The sequence below is a fragment of the Charadrius vociferus genome, unplaced genomic scaffold (assembly GCF_000708025.1).
Source record: "Charadrius vociferus isolate BGI_N301 unplaced genomic scaffold, ASM70802v2 scaffold158, whole genome shotgun sequence".
NCBI lineage: Eukaryota > Metazoa > Chordata > Aves > Charadriiformes > Charadriidae > Charadrius > Charadrius vociferus.
In genome coordinates this window covers 2,553,371-2,574,349 of record NW_009661372.1, presented here as the reverse complement: position 1 = coordinate 2,574,349, position 20,979 = coordinate 2,553,371, and the positions used below count along the sequence as shown (strand labels likewise).

General features: G+C 37.5%; 1 protein-coding gene across 4 annotated transcripts in view; it reads right to left on the bottom strand.

Moving 5' to 3' along the window:
• Window positions 1–20,979, bottom strand: part of CSNK1G3 (casein kinase 1, gamma 3) — a 62,855-nt gene that overhangs the window by 8,118 nt on the left and 33,758 nt on the right. For 2 of the 4 annotated variants that reach the window (XM_009893798.1, XM_009893799.1), the window contains exons 6-10: window positions 16,486–16,571; window positions 16,276–16,360; window positions 11,183–11,331; window positions 10,037–10,132; window positions 9,249–9,344 (exon numbers count right to left, since the gene is read on the bottom strand). In XM_009893798.1, coding sequence (XP_009892100.1) covers window positions 9,249–9,344; window positions 10,037–10,132; window positions 11,183–11,331; window positions 16,276–16,360; window positions 16,486–16,571 — 512 coding nt within the window. The remainder of the gene's footprint in view (window positions 1–9,248; window positions 9,345–10,036; window positions 10,133–11,182; window positions 11,332–16,275; window positions 16,361–16,485; window positions 16,572–20,979) is intronic. The other 2 variants (XM_009893800.1, XM_009893801.1) reach the window with 1 other exon arrangement.

Sequence of the window (20,979 nt, the reverse complement as noted above, 5' to 3'; positions counted from 1 at the left end):
CTGTTTCAGATCACAGGGGATTGCATAAGCACTAAACATGCAGTGACAGCAATAGGTAGGAATTGTACCTGAACAAATCATAAGACGGTGGGTCAGGTATCTAAAACTACACACCCTGGGTTAGTAAATTTTTTTTTTTAAAAGTATGTTAATATTTGTTATCATTATTGTACATATTTACTGGTAAGGGGAAATACTATGATCCCAATCATCTCACCAGGTATCTTACTGTACAGATAATTTCATTGCTTCCTGTGAAATTTCCAGTCGTAAGAGTGATACGGAGGGCAGGAACACATGGTGTTTGCATGGGAAGTACTTGCTAAATGAGAGAGGATTGTTCTTGAAAACGTAAGGGTAAAAAAATTTACCCGTCCACCAAATGAGTTTTGGATCCAGAGGATATAAATCATTACTACATAGCTAATCATAACTACAGCCTGCACTTACAAAGCAATGCCACACAATTAAGATTGTAGTCAACCTGGCCTACAGTCCTAATAATTCAGGACTTCTGCTCCATGATCCAGATTTAAAATGAAATTTTCTAAAGAGAACCTTAGATCTGTGCTCAAGGTTTAGTAACAATAGTTGATCAGAAACAGAAGCCTTTGTCTTCAGTTTACTCAAGTAAGGGTAGGGTACATCAAGAAACAACAAGACAGGTGTGTGCCCCTTTCTGGATGGGAAGCAAATGCATGCACGTTAGCGCTCCCGACTGTCATAAAGAACAGGTGACAGTTTGCACAGGTATTGCAAGAACTATTTTCTTCTCTTTTCCTACAAAAAGCAAATGAGAACATTTATGACTTTTACTCAAATATCAAACACACTGCCCAACTCTAGTATCTACAGAGCTTTCACATGGCATTATCCTTCACACTTCTTTCCCAGGAGTGCCTATTCAATCATTCATTTCCACCTTCTTGGACAGAAGATTCAAAAAAAGGGATCAAACTCGAGCATGTACAGATTCTTCATTTGAACTGGAAAACATGAAAGTAGGTAACTAAGAATCCTTCCCACATTAATAATCTAGCTATGAATATTATTTTTCAACAATAGGTTGAAAAAATCCATCTTTCCCTTTTGATGGATAAAAAAGTTAGGAGAAAGTGAAAACATTTTGATGGGAACAAAACTGTATCTAAGCAAGTTTTTATAGTCTGTGCTTCTATCACGGTTAAAGGAAATCTATTGTGGAGAAGCAAGGCAGATCAGAAAAAAAAAAAAGATTTGCTACTCTGGTTCAAGATTCATGGATGGCACCTATCAGCCTTTGTCAACAACTGGCTTCTGGTCTCTCTGGAATCTCTTCTGGCAATTGTTAAAACACCACCTGCAAGATTTTGGCAAGTCATAAAACCAAAAAGCCTCCTGGTTTATGACAAGTTTGTTCTTTTGTGGGTTTGTTGTTTTTTTTTTTTTTTTTTTTTTTTTTTTAAATCATAGTTAAAGTCATACTAATCTAAGCTGACTTCAGCTTTAAAGGAGCAATAACAATCTTCTGCTTGGGTCAATGTGCTGCCATACGGTAACAAAGAACAAAGACTATTTCAGAGTTTCCCAACACATTTATAAGCTTAAAAAAGAGGAAGCAGAGAAGCCATGACAACTTCTTTGGTGATTGTTTTCCTAAATTCTTCAAACTGACTTCAAAACTGAACTATTTCTTGACAATGGTTTCCTTTAGTGGGAGAAGTCTTTCTTTTTAAAATACAATTTGTCCTAAGGTGATTTCTGTTGTCTCTAAGAAACTTTCACACAAACTTTGTAGAAACCTTCACACCAGATTGCAGAAGACTGTCCTGCCTCAGTCTGGTTGATCTCTACCAAAGAGATAAAGATCAAGGAGAAAGAGACCTCAGTCCTTCCCATACACATACACCAGACACATCCACCAAATACAGAAACAAATATGATCAAGTATAACTGCCTGTTGCACGGCTGAGTTTAGATGGGAGGATAACAAAGTTAATCTTTCTGGAAAGAGTTGTGGCCTCCGAAAGCATAAGTGAACCAAAGGGTATCAACAGATTGAAAAACAGAATTGGTCATGCTTCTCCAGAACCAAAAATACCCCGAGTTTCACTCTACTACTGGTGAAGACCACTCTAGGAATGGCCTCAGTAAGATGAAAAACCAAGAATTAATAAGTTTGCAACAGAGCAAAATACTTACCTTTAAAAAAACCTAACAGACTCATTTAAAGGAGCACAAGAGACAGGCAGGAGTGCTTCAGTTCCAGTATCAGTAAGGCTACAACTCTATGATCTTACAATCGTAAGTTCTGTACCTTGCTAAAATAACCTGAAATGCCAGAAGTTAATTCCCTGTGACATCAGTAAAACATCTTTCAATCTGACCAAAAAGTGCATTTGGTAAAAGACTGACAATGCACAGTAAATGCACTTCTCTCTCGCAGACTATATCCCAATCACCTCAAAAATCAGCAAAACACAGGTAGAAAGATATGGGAATATCAAAAAATTGAACAAAAATAAGTCACCTGGAAGACAGCTTATGCACTGAAGGTGTGGTGCACCAAATTCTGTAGCCAGGATGTACCACGAATAAGGCATTAAAAAGGTTCATCATAGTGTGTGCGCATAAAAAGCTAAAACTTTAGGAGAGAGAACCAATACACAAAACTGACACTGCTTAAAGAAACTTTTAATTTCATTTCTCTACTTATGAGTTGGACTGGATTTCCTCAGTAGCCAAATGAAAGATGGGAGGCACAATTCATCTCAATAGATTTCTATACAATTGCAGTGAAGAAATGTGGATATTGAAGTTATGGTTTTGCACCTAACAATTCTGTTAACAAAAAGCACATGAACATTTTTCCATGAGTAGTCACAGAATTAGGTTTCTGAAAACTAATATTTTAAACTAAGTTTCAAGTTAGAAGTGTTGCAATGTTGAGACTAACTGAGGTTACTCACTTGTATATAAGTGGGAGATTAACCACTAAACCGAAAATCTAAAACATCTTTAAGCATTTTGATAACAGATCTTATCCTGGATGAAATTTAATTCCTCTAAATTTAATCAGTTCTTTAGGAGTTTAATTTGAAGAGCACATATATAAAGAAGCATATGCATTGGCTGTTTCTTGCTACCCTCTATGCCATAAGGCAAGCAAAAAATACCAGATGACCTACCTAATAATGAGACACATCAATTGTGGAACAGATTAGTTTTAGATATGTTGTCCTTCAGAAGCTTGATAAATGCCAGTTATAACAAGACAAAGTTAAGCCTGAATACCAATTCCCCAAATGGTAACAGTAAATCCGCACACTAGCCCCATGCTTTGTTTTGGATTAGTGTGTAAACCAATCTTTTGATTACTAAGTTAAAAAATCAGTCAGAAAGCCTCTCATAAAACAAATTTTCATGCTTATAATCACAATAAGGAATTGCAAAAATTTGAAAAAGACATAGAAAATAATCCTTCACTTCATTACTAAATTCAGTAATTGAATTCCCCACTCTTCAAAAAACAAAGCCAGCCTTCATGCCTAAACAATTCATTAGTGATACTACAGAACACTACATTTCACCTTCAAAAAGCTTCCAGTTAAGACAAACGAATCAAAAAAAATTCCCGCTATTTTTTTAATCCACAAAAGCTTAGAGACATTTATTTAAACTCACACGTTGCTGTCTTGACTTGAAGGAGAGGTGTCTTGCAACTCAAAACTACTTATATCAAATATTCAACCTTTCAAGCAGTTCCTAAGCACCTTCTAAGACCTGTAGCACTTCACTGGGAAGTCTTTAACCTGATCTTTTAATCTAACCTCCTTTTAAAGGATTTCCAAATGAGAAAACAGAAAAAGAAAGGATAAGAGGAAGGAGACCCGATAGCAAGTGATGGAAAGAAAGAATCAACAGACTAGTACAGTCTTTATGAGTGCATAAACTTCTAGGAACTGAGGCTAACTTACAAAAATAAAGACACAGGAAGTTGCTGAATGAATTTCTGGGAGGTACAAGTTGCTCTCATTAATAAGGCTACACAAACTAGAAAGACAGACTGCTATAGTACAGTGTTTTTATCTTATTCTAAATGGAGAAAAGTGGAAGAAGGGATGTGAACTATTTCTGGAGATCCTCCCTTTACAACTCAATTTGCTAATAGTATTTGAACTTTAAACATGAACTGATGCTACAAAGTACAATTTGACATGATTAAGCACATTAGTGTATCTCTTAATATAGGCCTAGAGAGTCTAGGACAACTTAGATTAATACAAAACCCAGAATGACTATTATTAATGAACAAACCATTTAGAACCCAAATGTTTCCCACTTGAACAACGTTACTAACAGTTTAAAAGTATGTATTAGCATACATATATACACACATACCAACATTCAGTCCACTTGCATTTAATATGTAGCAGTGAAGAATCACTAACACATTTTAATAAGCTTCTACAAAAAGGATCTCAGAGATGGCATCAGCGGTGGTATTACAGATAAACAACATCAGTGACCTAAAAAACATTCTGTTATCACTTTAAAATTATCTGCCAGATTTTCGTATCTTGCAGGAAAAAAATGGGTAATTCAGCATAAAGCTTATCTCAAAGATGAGCAATGACTCACTAATGTAACAGAAAAAATAAATACACTTTAATTTCATACCTTACATTCAACTTTCCTTTGAACACTTATGTATTGCACTTTTAGAACTTGTCTTCTTGGGGGGAGTTAGGAATCCAGCTAAACCAGCTAGCTAGTTGTTCAACTTAAGAGCATGATTCAGTTAGCAAGGGGTATTTGACAACAGTCAAGGGCTCAAACTTCAAAACAAAACTGAAGATACAAGGTAGTTTTATAAGTGCCTTTAATGAGGAAGCATGACCACTCCACACTGAAAAGCAACTCAATTACGTTGGCTTGAAAATACCCTTCTGTACAACACTTGATCTTTAAAGACACAGAGCAAATGGATGCAGTTTTGCATGCTGCTCTTTTTAGATGGCAACTGTTTAGTTTCAACCAATCTAAGTGATCTGAACTCAGACTGCCCATATCCTTTGCGGGAAAAAAAAAAGGAAGAACATTACATTAACATAAAAGAATAAATATAACCGCTATTTCCTAGAAAATGTCCTCCCTGCCCCCAAAAGGTATTTAACATATATTGCAATGGAATAAAATCTCTTGTGATTGTTATATTTTACCTGAGAACGAATAAAAGGTTTCTTAAGTGCTATCATTGCCAAAAGAGTAATATGATACACAATTTGAAAGTTCTGCTAACTGGAATTTAACAAGTTAAGTATGTATTTTTCTAACCTAAAAAATAAAAAAAAAAGAAATTAAATAATTTTGGAAGATAGTATTTCAAATCCAATTTTGATTCCATATTACTATACTGTTCTCTCAATAACATCAATTTTAAAAGTGGTCATTATCTTTTGAGAACTATTGCAATTCAAGTTGAAAACTTTACCTGTATATTTGAAGTATTTGTTAATGGAAAGCATAGAACAATTTTTAAACTTCTCTTGATGCATAGTGATAATTATTATCTACTAGTTTTTCTTATGTGATACATGACAGTAGTTTCTAAAATTTAGAGAATGTGAAGTCTGAATTGAATTTCAAAGTATTCAAAGAAGATACGGAATTATCACACTGATGAGACTACAGCACTGTTTTCTTTACCCTGAACTTCTCATTCTTCAAGCATTAGCAATTTTTTTCCAAAACAAAACGTCAGAAGAAATATATGTAAGTTAGATTGTCAGAATCAATTTCAGCAGACAAAAAAATATTTTTCCCCCCACATACCACTTTACAAAACTAAATTATTTTAATTTCAGACTGAAAGCTCAAAGCCTCATATAGATTTTGCAGCTGGCTTTTTGAATCCTTCTATATTAAATTCAGACTCCCTTATGTATTATCCCAACCATATTGCCCCTAAGTATATTCAAAGAGCAAGACACCAAAAAGTAAAATTAAGAGCACAACAGGAAAAAAGCTCTTTGAAAATGAAACAAACTAATAATAAAGGAAAAACTTCTGGTTTCTACTAATTTTTCCAGTGATAAGTGTGAAATACTGCCCTGGAAAACATTCTTTAGTCAACTGTTGCTTGAACAAAAAACATGACTTGAACAAGACTGAATTCAGCCAATGGTGTTCTCATTGCTAATACAAACAAATGATCTTGTTGGCATCACAGAAATATGGTGGGATGGCTGCTATGACTGGAGTGTTGGAACGGAGGGACACGAGCTCTTTAGGAAAGATAGGCAGGGGACATGTGGAGGGGGTGTTGCCTTCTATGTCAGTGACCAGCTGGAGTGCCTGGAGCTCCACCTGGGAAAGGATGAAGAGCCAACCAAGATCTTATGGGTCAGAATTAAAGGGAACATAGAGGCAGGTGACCATACAGTGGAGGTATGCTACAGGCCACCTGACAAGGATTACAGAACAGATGAGGCCCTCTATACACAGATAGGAGCAGCATTGCATTCACAGGCCCTGGTCCTAATGGGGGACTTCAACCACTCCGATATCTGCTGGAAGGACGAAATAGCAGAGCACAAGCAATGCAGGAAGTTCTTGGAAGGCATCAATGACAACTTCCTTCTCCAAGTGATAGAGGAGCTATGCTGGACCACATCCTTACCAACAAGGAGGAGCTAGTGGGGAATGTCATCCTCAAGGGCAGCCTTGGCTGCAGTGACCATGAGATGGTAGAGTTCATGATCCTTAGGGCAGCAAGGAGGGTGTGCAGCAAACTCACTACCCCGGACTTCAGTCCCTTGAGGGATCTGCTTGGATAAAGCAGTGAAGGGGAGAAGGGCCCAGGAAAGCTGGTAAGTATTCAAGGATCACCTCCTCCAAGCTCAGGAGCAATGCCTCCCAACAAAGAAGTAGTCAGGCAAAAAAGCCAGGAGGCCTGCATGGATGAACAAGGAGCTCCTGGACACACTCAAAAGCAAAAAGGAAGCCTACAGAGGGTGGAAGCAAGGACAGGTAGCCTGGGAAGAATACAGAGAAATTGTCCCAGCAGCCAGGAACCAAGTTAGGCAAGCTAAAGCCCAGAATTAAATTAATTAAATTAAATCTGGCGAGGGACACCAGGGGCAACAAGAAAAACTCCTGTAAGTACATCAGTGATAAAAGGAAGACTAGGGAAGATGTGGGCCCTCTCCAGAAGGAAACAGGAGATCTGGTTACCCAGGATATGGAGAAGGCTGAGGTACTCAATGACTTTTTTGCTTCAGCCTTCACCAGCCAGGGCTCTAACCACACCGCCCCAGTTGCAGAAGGCAAAGACAGGGGCTGAGGGAATCACAAACCGCCAACTGTAGGTGAAGATCAAGTACGAGACCATCTAAGGAACCTGAAGGTACACAAGTCTATGGGACCTGATGAAATCCATCTGTGGATCCTAAGGGAACTGGCAGATGAAGTTTCTAAGCTACTTTCCGTTATATTTGAAAAGCCGTGGTAGTCTGGCAAAGTTCCCACTGACTGGAAAAGGGGTCACATAATCCCCATTTTTAAAAAGGGAAAAGAAGACGACCCAGGAAACTACAGGCCCATCAGTCTCACCTCTGTGCCTGACAAGGTCAAGGAGCAGATCCTCTTGGAAACTCTGCTAAGGCACACGGAAAAATGAAGAGGTGATAGGCGACAGCCAACATGGCTTCACCAAGGGCAAATCTTGCCTGACAAATTTGGTGACCTTCTATGACAGGGTTACAGCATTGGTGACTAAGGGGAGAGCAACAGATGTCATCTACCTGGACTTGTGCAAAGCACTTGACACTGTCCTGCATGACATCCTGGTCTCTAAACTGGAGAGACATGGATGTGACCACTTGGTGGATAAGGCACTGGCTGGATGACCATACTCAAAGGGTGGTTGTGGTCAACAGCTTGATTTCCAAGTGGTGAGCAGTGATAAGTGGTGTTCCTCAGGGGTTGGTACTGGGACCAGTACTATTTAACATCTTTGTTGGTGACATGGACAATGGGATTAAGTGCACCCTCAACAAGTTTGCTGATGACACCAAGCTGTGTGGAGCAGTCACCACACTGGAGGGGAGGAATGCTATCCAGAGGGACCCGGACAGGCTGGAGAGGTGGGACCATGCAGAGCTCACAAAGTTCAACAACGCCAAGTGCAAGGTCCTGCACATGGGTCAGTGCAATGCCATGCACAAATACACACCGGGCAGAGGGTGGATTGAGAACAGCCCTGAGGAGGACTTGGGGGTATTGGTTGATGAGAAGCTCAACATGAGCTGGCAATGTGCACTCACAGACCAGAAGGCAAACCATATCCTGGGCTGCATCAAAAGAAGCATGGCCAGCAGGTCAACAGAGGTGATTCTGCCCCTCTATTCTGCTCTCATGATACCTCCCTGGAGTACTGTGTCCAGCTTTGGAGTCCTCAGCACAAGAGAACCATGGACCTGTTGGAGCAAACCCAGAAGAGGGCCACGGAGATGATCAGAGTGCTGGAGTACCTCTCCTATGAGGACAGGCTGAGAGAGTTGGGGTTGTTCAGCCTGGAGACAAGAAGGCTCCGGGGAGACCTTATAGCAGCCTTCCAATATTTGAAGGGCACCTATAAGAAAGCTGGAGAGGGACTTTTTACAAGGGCATTTAGTCATCAGATGAGGCACAATGGCTTAAAACTAGAAGAGGACAGATTTAGAATAGATATTAGGAAGAAATGCTTTACTCTGAGGGTGGTGAGGCACTGGAACAGGTTGCCCAGAGAAGTTGTAGATGCCCCATTCCTGGAAGCGTTCAAGGCCTGGTTGGATGGGGCTTTGAGCAACCTGGTCTAGTGGGAGGTGTCCCTGTCTATGGCAGGGGGGTTGGAACTCAATGGTCTCCAAGGTGCCTTCCAACCTAAACTATTCTATGATTCTATGAAATAACATATCGAATGTCTAAACTTCAGTTGCTTGCACTGATGTAAGTGTATGTTCCCTCAAAAAGAGAGATAGTTCCATTGTTTTAGGCTTTCACTAAGAAACATGTAGTAGAAATTCTACATACAAAAAGATCCATAGTTTTCTGCACATATTTTAATTTCAGTTTGGCAATTGTGAAGTAGGGAATAATAGGAACATTCTGAACATTACTGGAAAATGAACTTAATATGAAAACAGTAATCATGTCATGCACTACAGGAAACTAGTATTACACAATGCAAAATGACCAGTTAAGTCATGCAGAGAAGCAGAAAATACCTGTACCGAGCCACCATGTCTGGCAGTTGCTAGGTGAGCCCTCAAATGGTGTGGATTGGCTTGCTGTGAGTCCCAAGCTGCCCTATGGTCTGTTGACTATCATTTTTGAATGGATTAGGAATATATGCAAAAGAAGAAATAAATTCCAAAAATAAAAAATTCATGCATTAATTATATATTTTTTTTAAAGCGCAGATGCACTACATACTCAATTCCTGTACAGACTGTATATCGATACTATCCGCATACTTACATATACTTGCACATACATTTTCATAAAGAAGTAGCTAAAACTCAGAATTCCTAGTAAGAATCAAAGTACACCAACACAACCTCTGTAACTTAGCTTAAGTAAGCAGACACAGATCTAAATTCCTAACATTTTTACCCCCTTGGTCATTATCCTGGTTTAAAAAAAAAAATGAAAATATTATACATACATGTTTGAACCCCAACAGATGATATAGTATATGGGGAAGAGGCAGTGATTAAAACGGAGAACTAAAATTTAAAAAAGTACCAGCAGCAAGAAAATTCACTACTGATGTAAGCTATGTTATATCATAGCATCAAACAAGCAACCTTTTAGGACGTTTTAAGGTCTACAGATGCAGAAATACATTAAGAGTGATCTACTTATATCAAAGGAAAAAGAAACCCTGTAGTTGATTTTATTTTGGAGTTCTAATAAAAGCATTTATTTTGGAGTTCTAATAAAAGCAACAGCATAGCACAATTCATTAGACAAAAGACAAATTAATGCTGCTAATCTTACATGAGCAGTTTACCTGATTTTTGGACTGTTGCGTTTTATCTCTGTGCTGATATGCTTCTCTGTTTGAAGACAGTGCAGGGTCTGAATGTATTGAACCCACTGGAGTAGGCTACAAATATAAATAATATGTAGCAACTGGTAAAAAAACATAAATTTCTAAGTCTTACCAAGAGTTACTGGTTTGTAATATAAATTAATCTTTAAATCTGACAGTTTTGCATAACTCAAGTTATCAAATTAAAGCAAAAGCTTCATTAGGTATTTACTAATACCCAAAAGAAAAAAAGGCAAACCAAGACTTACACAATTTCATGAAATAGCAATCCTGAGTATTATCAGACATTAACTTTCTGAAAGCCTTTACGCTATTATTTTCGGCAGTTAGCAGTTCGGACATTCTGATGAAAGTCTGAAGAAAGGCTTCAAGTAATTTTTAATGCTAAACACTGAAAAAAGATTTAGCAATAAAATACTATGATTCTTTCACACAGTCACACAAGGAACATTAGGGTAAAATATATAATCTGAAATTGTCTAACTTATACACACAACCCCTTCCTTACTTATTAAAAAGCAGCAAGGAAAAATTTGTAGTGCTAAAAAATTAATCTTTTACCCTTTCTTTAAAGAAAATAAACGCAGTATTTTCTGCAACTTTAGATGTACTGTGATGGAAACTGATATTCTGCATCATATTTCATTAGAACTGCATATAAAGCAGACAGTTTCTTTATAATGAACTAATAAACATCTGGAGTATACTTCAGATGCAGAGAAGCGATTGCTCTACATTTTAAAAATACTGGGAGAAATAAAGTACCCAAAGCAAAAAATAAATGCAATAATGACAATCACATGCAAAGTTTTAAACTCCTTGAACTCAAAAACCAGTCTGAATTCCTACAGCCTCATTTTTGGCTAGAAAAGAGATTTACTTTGATATTGAGTGCATGTTTGGAAAGAGACTCGATATGAAACATACCAAGCCAAAAGTTAATGTTTGAAAATGGATCTGAAAATGGATTTGTAATAGCAGCTGTTCACAACTCTAACAGCAGCCATGAGATGCACATGCATTCTGAAACTCAAGACTAACACTGGCTCAAAATTGATCACACAAAAAACCCCAGTATATGACTAATAGCTTAATTATACTCACCAACTGTTTGCCAATCCAATCATATTCATAATCAAATATATAGCCTTTCCGATCAAGTAAGTCTGTGAAGAGCTTTCTTAAGTAGTCATAGTCCGGCTTTTCAAAAAAATCTAGCCTTCTTACGTAACGTAGATATGTAGCCATTTCCGCTATATAAATAAGAAATGTACATAATTGTCATACCTGTTTTAGTGGCACTCAAAAACCAGTAGTTATTACACTTTAAAGCAACTTCTACCTCTCAGAATAAAACCTGAACAGTTGTTCACCAAGAATCTGTGAATTACCAGAAAACTTATTAATAGTAATAATAATCTTCAAGATATACTGCCATATTCTAAATATATCCTACCAAGTGACCTCCCACGAGTTTACCTTTTGCATTACCTGTCGAGATCTTCCATTCAACTTTCCAATCCTGATGCACAGTGTGTCAAAAAAGGGGAGAAACAAACATCTCTACTTTTCAAATTTTTTGCAATTATTTTTACAAAGACAAGCCTAAGGAAAGGTAAAGAGGAGGGTATATGAATGTACAGGGTGGACTATTTCTCAAAGAACACCTGTTACTGGAACGTAACCTTCCTTTAAAAGAGGATCCACATGTATGTTCTAAAGTGGGCAACTCCAACTGTCCTGACAAAAACCATTCTGTATAGCCTCTGGTGAGCTATACCTGTAGTATGACTACAGAAGGCTGCAGCAGCACTGAATGCTTCAAGCATCATGTTACGAGAAGGTTTTGAACAGAAGTGGCAAATATCCTGAACAGAAACACTGCAGAGAAGTACTAAGGTTACCTGAGCTCTTGCAGAATGACTTCTGACCAGTGTCAGTTTAATTTCGCTGTTTAAATACCATGTCAGCATACAAATGGAGATTCATTTGGGCAGGTGTTACATGGAAATTGTAAGATTCTCCCAGTAGTGGAGACAACCAGGGAGATTTCTGAAAGGGCCTGGACCTGTAAAGATAAAAGGAAAGAGCTTTCCTAGTCATTAAAGGGTATGAAGCACAGACTGCACACTAGCAGCCAGAACCTTCTAGTAAAGACAAGAGTTCCAGCACAAACTTCTTGGCAGGTGAGAAAAGCATACAGAAGTCCCATTCTTGATAATGGGTATAAGCCATGAAAGGCTTCTGAGAGAACAGTCATAAGGAACAAGCATCCTTATGGACAGAAGACTACAAGAATCCAAGGGCTGAAAAGGAGAAGCCGTGAACATCTTAAGCACAGGTTTCAAATCCCAGTGAGAAACTGCTCAGATGTGACTGCATTTGAAATAACTCCTTCAGGAATCAGTGAAATGAGGGGCATGTGGAAACACAACAGCCCAAGAAAACAGCAGATGGTGAGAAGAGATAAGTGTTAATAAGCTTTCACAAAAGAAAGTTCTACAGGTCTTTCCATTCCAGCAGGTATTATAAAAATGAATTAAAGTACTGGAAGAGTGAAGAGAGCAACAACCTAACCATACTGAAATTGTGATTCATTCAGACTGCATCCATCCACACCTTCCTGTTATAGAAAGCAAAAAGAAAATTAAAAAAAAAAAGGGAAAAAAATAATCACACTGCAGTGGTTTGGAATAGAGTACAACAACTTCTCACAATCTGATATGGATCAGGTGAAGCACTTGACCTGAGTCCTGGGACACGAGTTCAAGGTGGACAAAGCTCTTAAATTCTAACTTGTTTAGTAATCTGTGTAACTCATGAAAGAGTGGGAAACCACCCATGGGCAAGCCATTCTGAGAAAAGTAGTGACTCCTCACTCTCAGGCCAAAATGGCTGTTCACAGGGTCCCAAAGAACAAGAGAAGGCAACTTTGTATGACCAGAAATTCAGAGGATGAATAAGGTTACAAGTAGATGCCATGAGCACTCACTAATCCTATGAAGAAGTACATATGTCAGAAGCAGCACAACAGTATCACTACACACTCACCCTGACCCACACATCACATCCCAGTAAGTCTGGAGAAGCTGACATTTTGTGGTACAAATGGTGCTGTAAGAACTGTATCTTCTGACAGAGGATGGCTGAGAAGTACAGAATCACCACTAAGACTGAGCTATGCTAAGTTAAACTCTTTCCGAGATAGTGGGGTAGAAAGAGGGAGAAGTGAATGTTTGAGACCAGCTTGATAACAAAAAGTTGTGAGGCGGCATCATGTTGGTGCTGTCAAGAATGCACCACAGGACAATACTGCTGAGACATCCCAAATGAGTCAGTTAAGACCAAAAAAAAAAAAAAAAAAAAAGGAGTACTAAGCGCTATGGTTTAGGCATGAACAGATGGAGCAGGACAGGAGGAATTCCTTGGTCCAGCTCAGCAGACAAGCAAGACTTCAGTAATACTAGGCAAGGAGATCAGTCTTTGAAGAAGGTGAAGAGAAACGTTGACACATTGCTAGGGACCTCTTTAACTATACTTTCCCAATGTAAACTGGAACACAAAGCATGCAAGGCCTGTCTTCAGAGGTATGCAGGCTGGAACTGAGCCATTTAATGCAGCTGAATCTGTTACAACTGGCTGACTCCAAAAAAAATTAAATACCACCTTTATCACGCACTTGAAGCAGAAATTCTTTTAAATCCTTGCTTATATTTTAGACAAGGCTTGAAAGAGCAGTAGTGTTGCACATTCAAGGACAGTAAGATCCCACAGAACAGGGAATGAAAAAAAGATAGGTGTTTCACATGTGGCAAAGACCAAAGTATCTTTCACTGACACTACAGCATTCTCTTGCCTTATGGAACATCAGTCAGCTATCTCAGTCTGCAGGCTGACTGAAGAGAAGTGAAACGGTGGATGCACTTCTCATACTATTCTGTCTTAAGTGTCAAGAAGGACAGGAGAGAAAGGTAGAAAATCTTTGGATACTTGACATGTGAAAACTCCCACATACAAGAACATATTTATTATGAAAGTGTACATTTGCACTATCAAAGAGGTTTATCTCCTGTGTTCTCCAAGGTCAAAATACCTTTTCCCTGTTCCATTTTCAGATCCAATTCTGTTAACAAGCACGTACTGGACTAATTTGGTGGAAACAGTACACTATATATATGGAGCTTCTCATGCACAATTATTTCCAGGAATTGCACCATATATACCTTAAATTAGGCAATATTTAAAGGAATCTAGCAACTAAATAAAAATCAACACACAAGACATGCATTCATTACTGGACGCAGAAGATTTATATTCCAGCAGTTCCCACCCTTCCCCCACATTTAAACTTCTGTCAATTCACTAAACATAAGTTCAGACATTTGCTCTAAGTTCTGTAACAGAAGTCAATTTCACTTGATTATTTTTTTTTTTTAATACATAGAAGAAAGTGAAATGAAAAACGCAAGAAAAAATTGATAATGGACTCATTTTAACCACAGGGTTGGAAAGAACTTCATAAGGCCATCTAGTACACTACTCTATCCCATAGCAAATCAGTTACAGCCTTGTGGCCTGATTTATTTTCATACAACCTCAATGAAAGAACTCCACAGTCTTACTGGCAATGACAATCCCTTCAAGCTTTTCACTATAGTTGAAACACAGGAGCTCAAGTCTAAACTTAACTGTTTTGGATTACAACCATTACTTTGTCCTGGATGCTGTGGCTGTAGCAAACTGATTCCGTTCACATTTGCAGCTGCCAAAAGGTACAGGAGAACCTCCTTCCCTCAAAATCTTGACTAAACCAACCTTTGTGCCTTTAGTCTTTGCTGACAGGTCTAGCAAATATGGCATATAAGCACTGCCAGTTCTTTGTAAGATACCCTCACAATAGGATACATTTTCTTGAAGTACAGTCCCCAAAATTGAACATACTGCTTCAACTGAGGCTTTACAGGATGAAGTAGAGTGGAAATGGCAACTCATGTCTTTCAGGTTATATTTTGTTTATATAATCCAATTTAGCATAGAGGTTTTTTCTTTGTTTTTTAAAAATATAGCAGCATTACACTGTTCACTTGCATTTACTTTGTGACTGACTGAGTTTGAGACATTACTGAAGGAACCTATCCATACCCAATAATTCTTAATTTGGATTTGATCCTATCTTCATATACTAACTTGAATGATTTATTGAACCTTATATTTTTAAGACTGTATTTTGTAATCTGTCAGGATTCTTTCATTCTAACCCCACTGTCAAGCCTACAAAATTCAAACATCATTTGCAAGTTTAATAAACATTCTCAGTTTTGCAAGGCACTCAAAAGTACAGAACAGATCCAGTACAGATCTCTGTGGAATACCATTTTGTGTCTCAAATTTGGCAAAATTGTACTTAATTACTTCAATTACACTCTTCCCATAATAGATTCTTCTTGATTATGCTTTTAAGATTACTTGTGAGGGTATTTTAAAAGAGCACCAAAAGCAAAAGTACTAAGCTTTCATGACATACAACATCTGCCTCCTGTCCACACCGCCTGCTGTGGAAAGTATTTCCTTTCATAAGAGGAAATTAAATCAGTTTGTCATAGGCTATTCTCAGCAAATCTATTTTGCCTATCGATAATATTGTGATTATTTTCCAAGATATTAATTTTTACTTTGGTAAAATCATGTCCATGTCATGTGTGTGTGCCCTCTGTCCCAACCTGGTTAGTCAAACTTTTTAAAAAAATGTTATATTTGCTTCTTTCCAATTTTCCAATACCTCATTGCTTCTCAGTGCACTTAAGGAGAGCTAGAAGTGATGTCTGAAACTACTTCCAAGCTATTCTAAATATTCTGTCAAGCTGTTCCTAATGCAACTTGTCTTAAAAGGGGATATGAGATCAGATTTGAGATGAAAAAGCTTGCAAAGTTTTTCATGCGACATATATACTAGTTGATCACCATAAGAATATGTATAATAATATTTTCTATTGTATCCTTTACAAGACTATCTTTAAAGAACACCAGCATTAGCTTGGAGCTGCATCAAAGGATAATTCTTGTATTTATCACCATAGTACCTAACACACGTATTTGGAAACATTATTTTATTTTTAAACCTCAATGTTAAACAGTTATCTATGCCAGTTTCTTTTTCTCAATCATACCCAACTTTTTTTATCAACAGTAGACATTACCTGGGAAGTTTTCACACAGTACTTCTATAGGGGTTGCTCGTTTTGTGTCTCCAATTTTCTGGTAACGTTCTTTTAATGTATCAGCCTATGATACAAGAACAAAACAAGCTTCTGAAGTTATACTTTCAAAAGACACTTTCAAAAAGAAAAAGATCGTGGCAAGAAAAGCTAATGATCTGGAAAACAGAGGAAGATATCAAAAATCACTACCTTTAAACCTTGCCACGGAAGGCTTCCTCTCAGAAAATACATAAACATATGACCTAAAGCTTCCAAATCATCTCTTCTACTTTGCTCTGAAACAAAAGTCAAATACTGTTAGAACATTCAATCTGCATAATTTTACATGATATTTAAAGTTAGCTTACAAATTACGTAAAATAATTGGGAGGTATAAAGTACTTGAAATCGAACTAAGCATGTGGGGGGCTGCTTGTGTACTATGGACTCCATTAAGAACACAGAAAAAAAAAAAGCAGATGCAGACTGCAGGTACAGTCATCTCAACAGTACTTTAAACAAATTATCTCGCTATAAGAAGTTGTTCTTAAAATGTATTTTGACCCTTTACATATATACATATATAACTGCATTTTAATTCTGATATTTTTCACTCTATTAGTTGTGAACTTGAAACAATTTTAAAAAGCTTTAATTGAACTCATTTTCCCCCTATAAAATCATGGAAAAGACGGTATTTTTCTCAGGGATCTGTTATGGAATTTCTGAGTGAGCCAAAGGTGAACTGAAGAAGGCTCAGAAGTCTTATTACTTGATCAGAAAGCAGCATGAAAAGGCATGTACGTACAGCCTGCTCTCAAGTTTAGCTGACTTGAAAGCTGAATTACAGAAGACAATGTCTGGCATGCCTACAATTTTTCATGCATAGTAGCGCAGGGGTAGTCCTTCAAAAAGCTCACAGAAGCTTAAAGAAAAATGGAAGTAACAAGCAAAATGCAGTGCATTCAAAGTTTTCAAAGTATATTTCATATAAATTTTAAGTAAAAAACATTATTCTTAGAAAAACAATGCAATACAGAATAGTAAAAGTAAATGGCAAGTAGAAAACAGATTTTTACATTTTCAGCTGACTTCATTCGGTACTGCTGTTGAAACAACTGTTACACAGTGTACTATGTTTTGTAGTAACAGGTAGTATTTACCTATAACTTTGATTTCCCCCCTGACATAAGGCAGAAAACTAAAATACTAACACTGCTTCTAATCAGTATTTTCACAAAGACAAAATCACTCTACTTTGACAGCAATAGACATGGAGCAGAAAAGTAAACGAAAAAATGTTTGTTAGATTTTGAACACAGGAAAGTTGACGAAGCCAACCTGGCTTTGCTCTGATCAACACAAAATATTGCCACAAATGCACTGCATTCAAAAAACAATTCTTAGTCTTCATATAAAAAGAACAATTTATTTATTACTCTGTCTTTTTTTCCCCTACTTTCTCATTTGAACACTGAGTAAACGCATACTAGCAAAAGAACAAGAAAATACCAAAAAAGTGTATGGTAATTCAGACCATGGGCTACACCTAGCCCCTTACTTCTTCACACATCTGCCAGCCATACAAGGCTCTTTCACAGTCATTTCTCCTTCACTTGTTTCCATGTTTTTGATTCCCTTGCCAACACTCATCTTGTTTGTGTCCACTCCACCACTCTTGTTATCCACTGCTGCCACAGTTCTCAGAGGGTGCCCTCCACACAATCTGGTATTACTTGAACCTCTCTGCCAACCCTGTAACATCCCATTTGCTGAACACATGCTATGCTGAACACATCCTGATGCAACCACGTAGGTTAAGAAGAAAGCAGGAATAGCCAGTAGAGTTCTGTGCCTGGCAGGTTTCAGTACGTGACGGAAAAGTTGACTCCAGCTGCATGCAGAAATCCTGTGATCTTCATGAGACACGGTGGACATGGAGGTAATGAGCACTTCATGAGCAATGCCCATGACAAGTGTGTTGTGCAATGCAGTGTTCGTTTTATGTAAGCCAGACAGGTGGTAAGATGGTGGCAAAGCACACAAAAATGTATTGGAAAGTTCTATTTGGTCTTTGCTAAGGGGCAATAATTTCTCTCTTTTGCATTAACTTCTACAGGTTATGCTGATGAAAATTTAACCTCTTCTCTTTTAAAAAAAACAAACCAAACCACCTTGAGGCAATTGCTCCTTCACTGAGAATCCTCTCTATGAAAGCAGAAACTTTCAATCTTTACCCTGAAATGACTTCTAATTAAGAGGTTTGGGTTTTTGGATTCTTTTTTTTGCTGTTGTTTTGGGGGGTTTTTTTGTTTTGTTTTTTTTTTTTGTTTTTTTCTTAAAGATTTTTAACTGCGAGACAGCAAATTTAATATTTTCTGTGTCTTGGATGTGTTGTGATTTATTTTTTTTTTTTCCCAAACAAACTTTGGACCATTGGAGGTATTTCTGTGGGAACTACTTCTAGGATACACCATTTGAATTCACAATGCCCTCAAGAATCTTCCATGCAAAAGGGGTTTTGTTTGTTTTAATTTTTGGGGAAGGGTTTTCTTATGTAGAATCCATTTGAGTTCCTCACTGGGCACTTTGGAGTAATTAAAATTTATTAGTGAAATATCCTTTCCTATGGATGGAATTTTTCAAGATAAGCCTGAGAAACAGGCAAACCAAAGATTATATTCCTATTGTAGGAAGAAGGGCCTCTGAAAACTGGAAAAAAACACCTAGTAGTGGACTAGCACAGGAACACAAGAAGATTTTACGCATCAGCTGGAGGAAGGGCTGCTGATGTACACTGATCCTCGTGCATCACAATTTAATGAGATAGAGAGGATCTGTTGCCTAAAGGGTAATAGAATCATAAGATGACGAATACACAACGAAGCTTTAGAGTACATGGTCTCCTGTCCCTCAAGGAGGTCACCTGAAGCTAGCTAAATTAGTAAGAAACTAATACCTGTTATTTAGTTCACAAACTATAGACAAATAAATCAGCCATCTCAATTCAAATAGGTTGATTTTAAAAAGAACTAGAACCTCTTTCAGCAGGCTACCTCCAGAAATTACCTTTTTTTAGCATACGCAGTAAAGTAACTGCAACAGGTCAAGAAACAGACATTCAGTCTTCAGTAAGCATCCATGATAGACACTGCATTACCCCTCCAAAGAAAGTTTGCTTGCTATAGGAATGCTGAAACAGGAGAAACGTAATATCTATCTGGATCAGGAAACACAGTATTAGCTATCAGGATGATTACATGGTTTGATGCACAGGCTCGTTACTGTAATCACAAAGGAGATGGAAAGTGACAATCTACATTTCCTGAACTGTCAGTCTATAAAGTTCAGCAAAAATAAATTTAAGTGTCATCACCCAGAGTTTGTAATCTTACCGAAATGATAAAATTCCATACCATAATATAACTTGAGGGAAAGAATAACATCTCTTCCTGAACAAAATCACGAATCCTGAAGTTAATGACTCTGGTTCATAGAAATGAAGTTCAATGCCAATTTTGTCATAAGCACACATTGCATGCCATACTGTTGTGTTACGAATAATGTGGACTTTATGGAAAAAAATACTATTTTCAGTTATACCTTTAATTAAGGGAACAAAGATTTATTTAGCTCAGTTTGTACTAGAAGCATCTTTTCATGTAATTTATGACTTATAAGGTTAGTTTATACAGAAAAAAGGTATTTATCGAGGACAGCTACAATTTTGCCCCTGAGATCCAGTGATAACTGAGTGGGTAGGAGAAGAAGACTAGTGACCTTCCTATTCCTATGGGGGTCCTAGGTCTGGAAAATTACTTCATCCTCCACCACTGGCTCAGTAACAAGTGAAAGTTGCTAGGACTCCTGGAGGGCCATCACCACACAGCACAGCCTGTAACTGCAGAAAACAGTTTTCACTTTGAGTTTCTGGAAAAACTCCAGGATTTAGCCTAATACAATTTTAGGTCCAAACATTTATTTTTCTTATAATAAGAAAAGCATTAGAATTGATCCAATGTAGAATTATTTTTTGCTGGTTTAGATTACAAAAAAGTCTGGCCCCTAGAAAACAGATTTTAAATCTAGAATGTATGACAGCTCCGGTAACACAGTAGATCTACTATAAAGGTAAGGGTGGGGTTTTTTTTTGTTTTGTTTGAAGATAAGTACTGCTTAAAGAAATTGACTGCATTTGGCTTTTCAATTAGCATTAGAGACCAGAACTGTTTCATTTCCAAAAGAGTCTCAGGCGCTCACTGTAAGATAACTAACCTCTGCCTCTTCAATAACTAAGCACTACCAAGAAAAGACCAATACAACCAAGGATATTGACTGTTCCCCAGAGACCATTAGAGACAGCAATATTATAGCAATTACAACTTCATGTGACTACACTTCCTGCAGCCAAATAACTTAGACAACAATTCAGTATGCTGTTTTTCTGAAGTTAGGGAAATCCCAAAACAATTACTAATTTAGATTTCCAGGAAATACAGGAAATTGTACTATTTCTACAGACACAGATTTTTGTCTTTCTTAAGCTTCCAGTCAGAATATAACAGATACAAACTCCCAGTCTGGGACAAAACTACTGGAAACATTTGGTCAAATGTATGTTTCTGGAACAAAATATGCTTGAAATAATTGGCTATATACTATTGGCTATATATTATAGTTACTCAGTAACTATAATTCACCTTC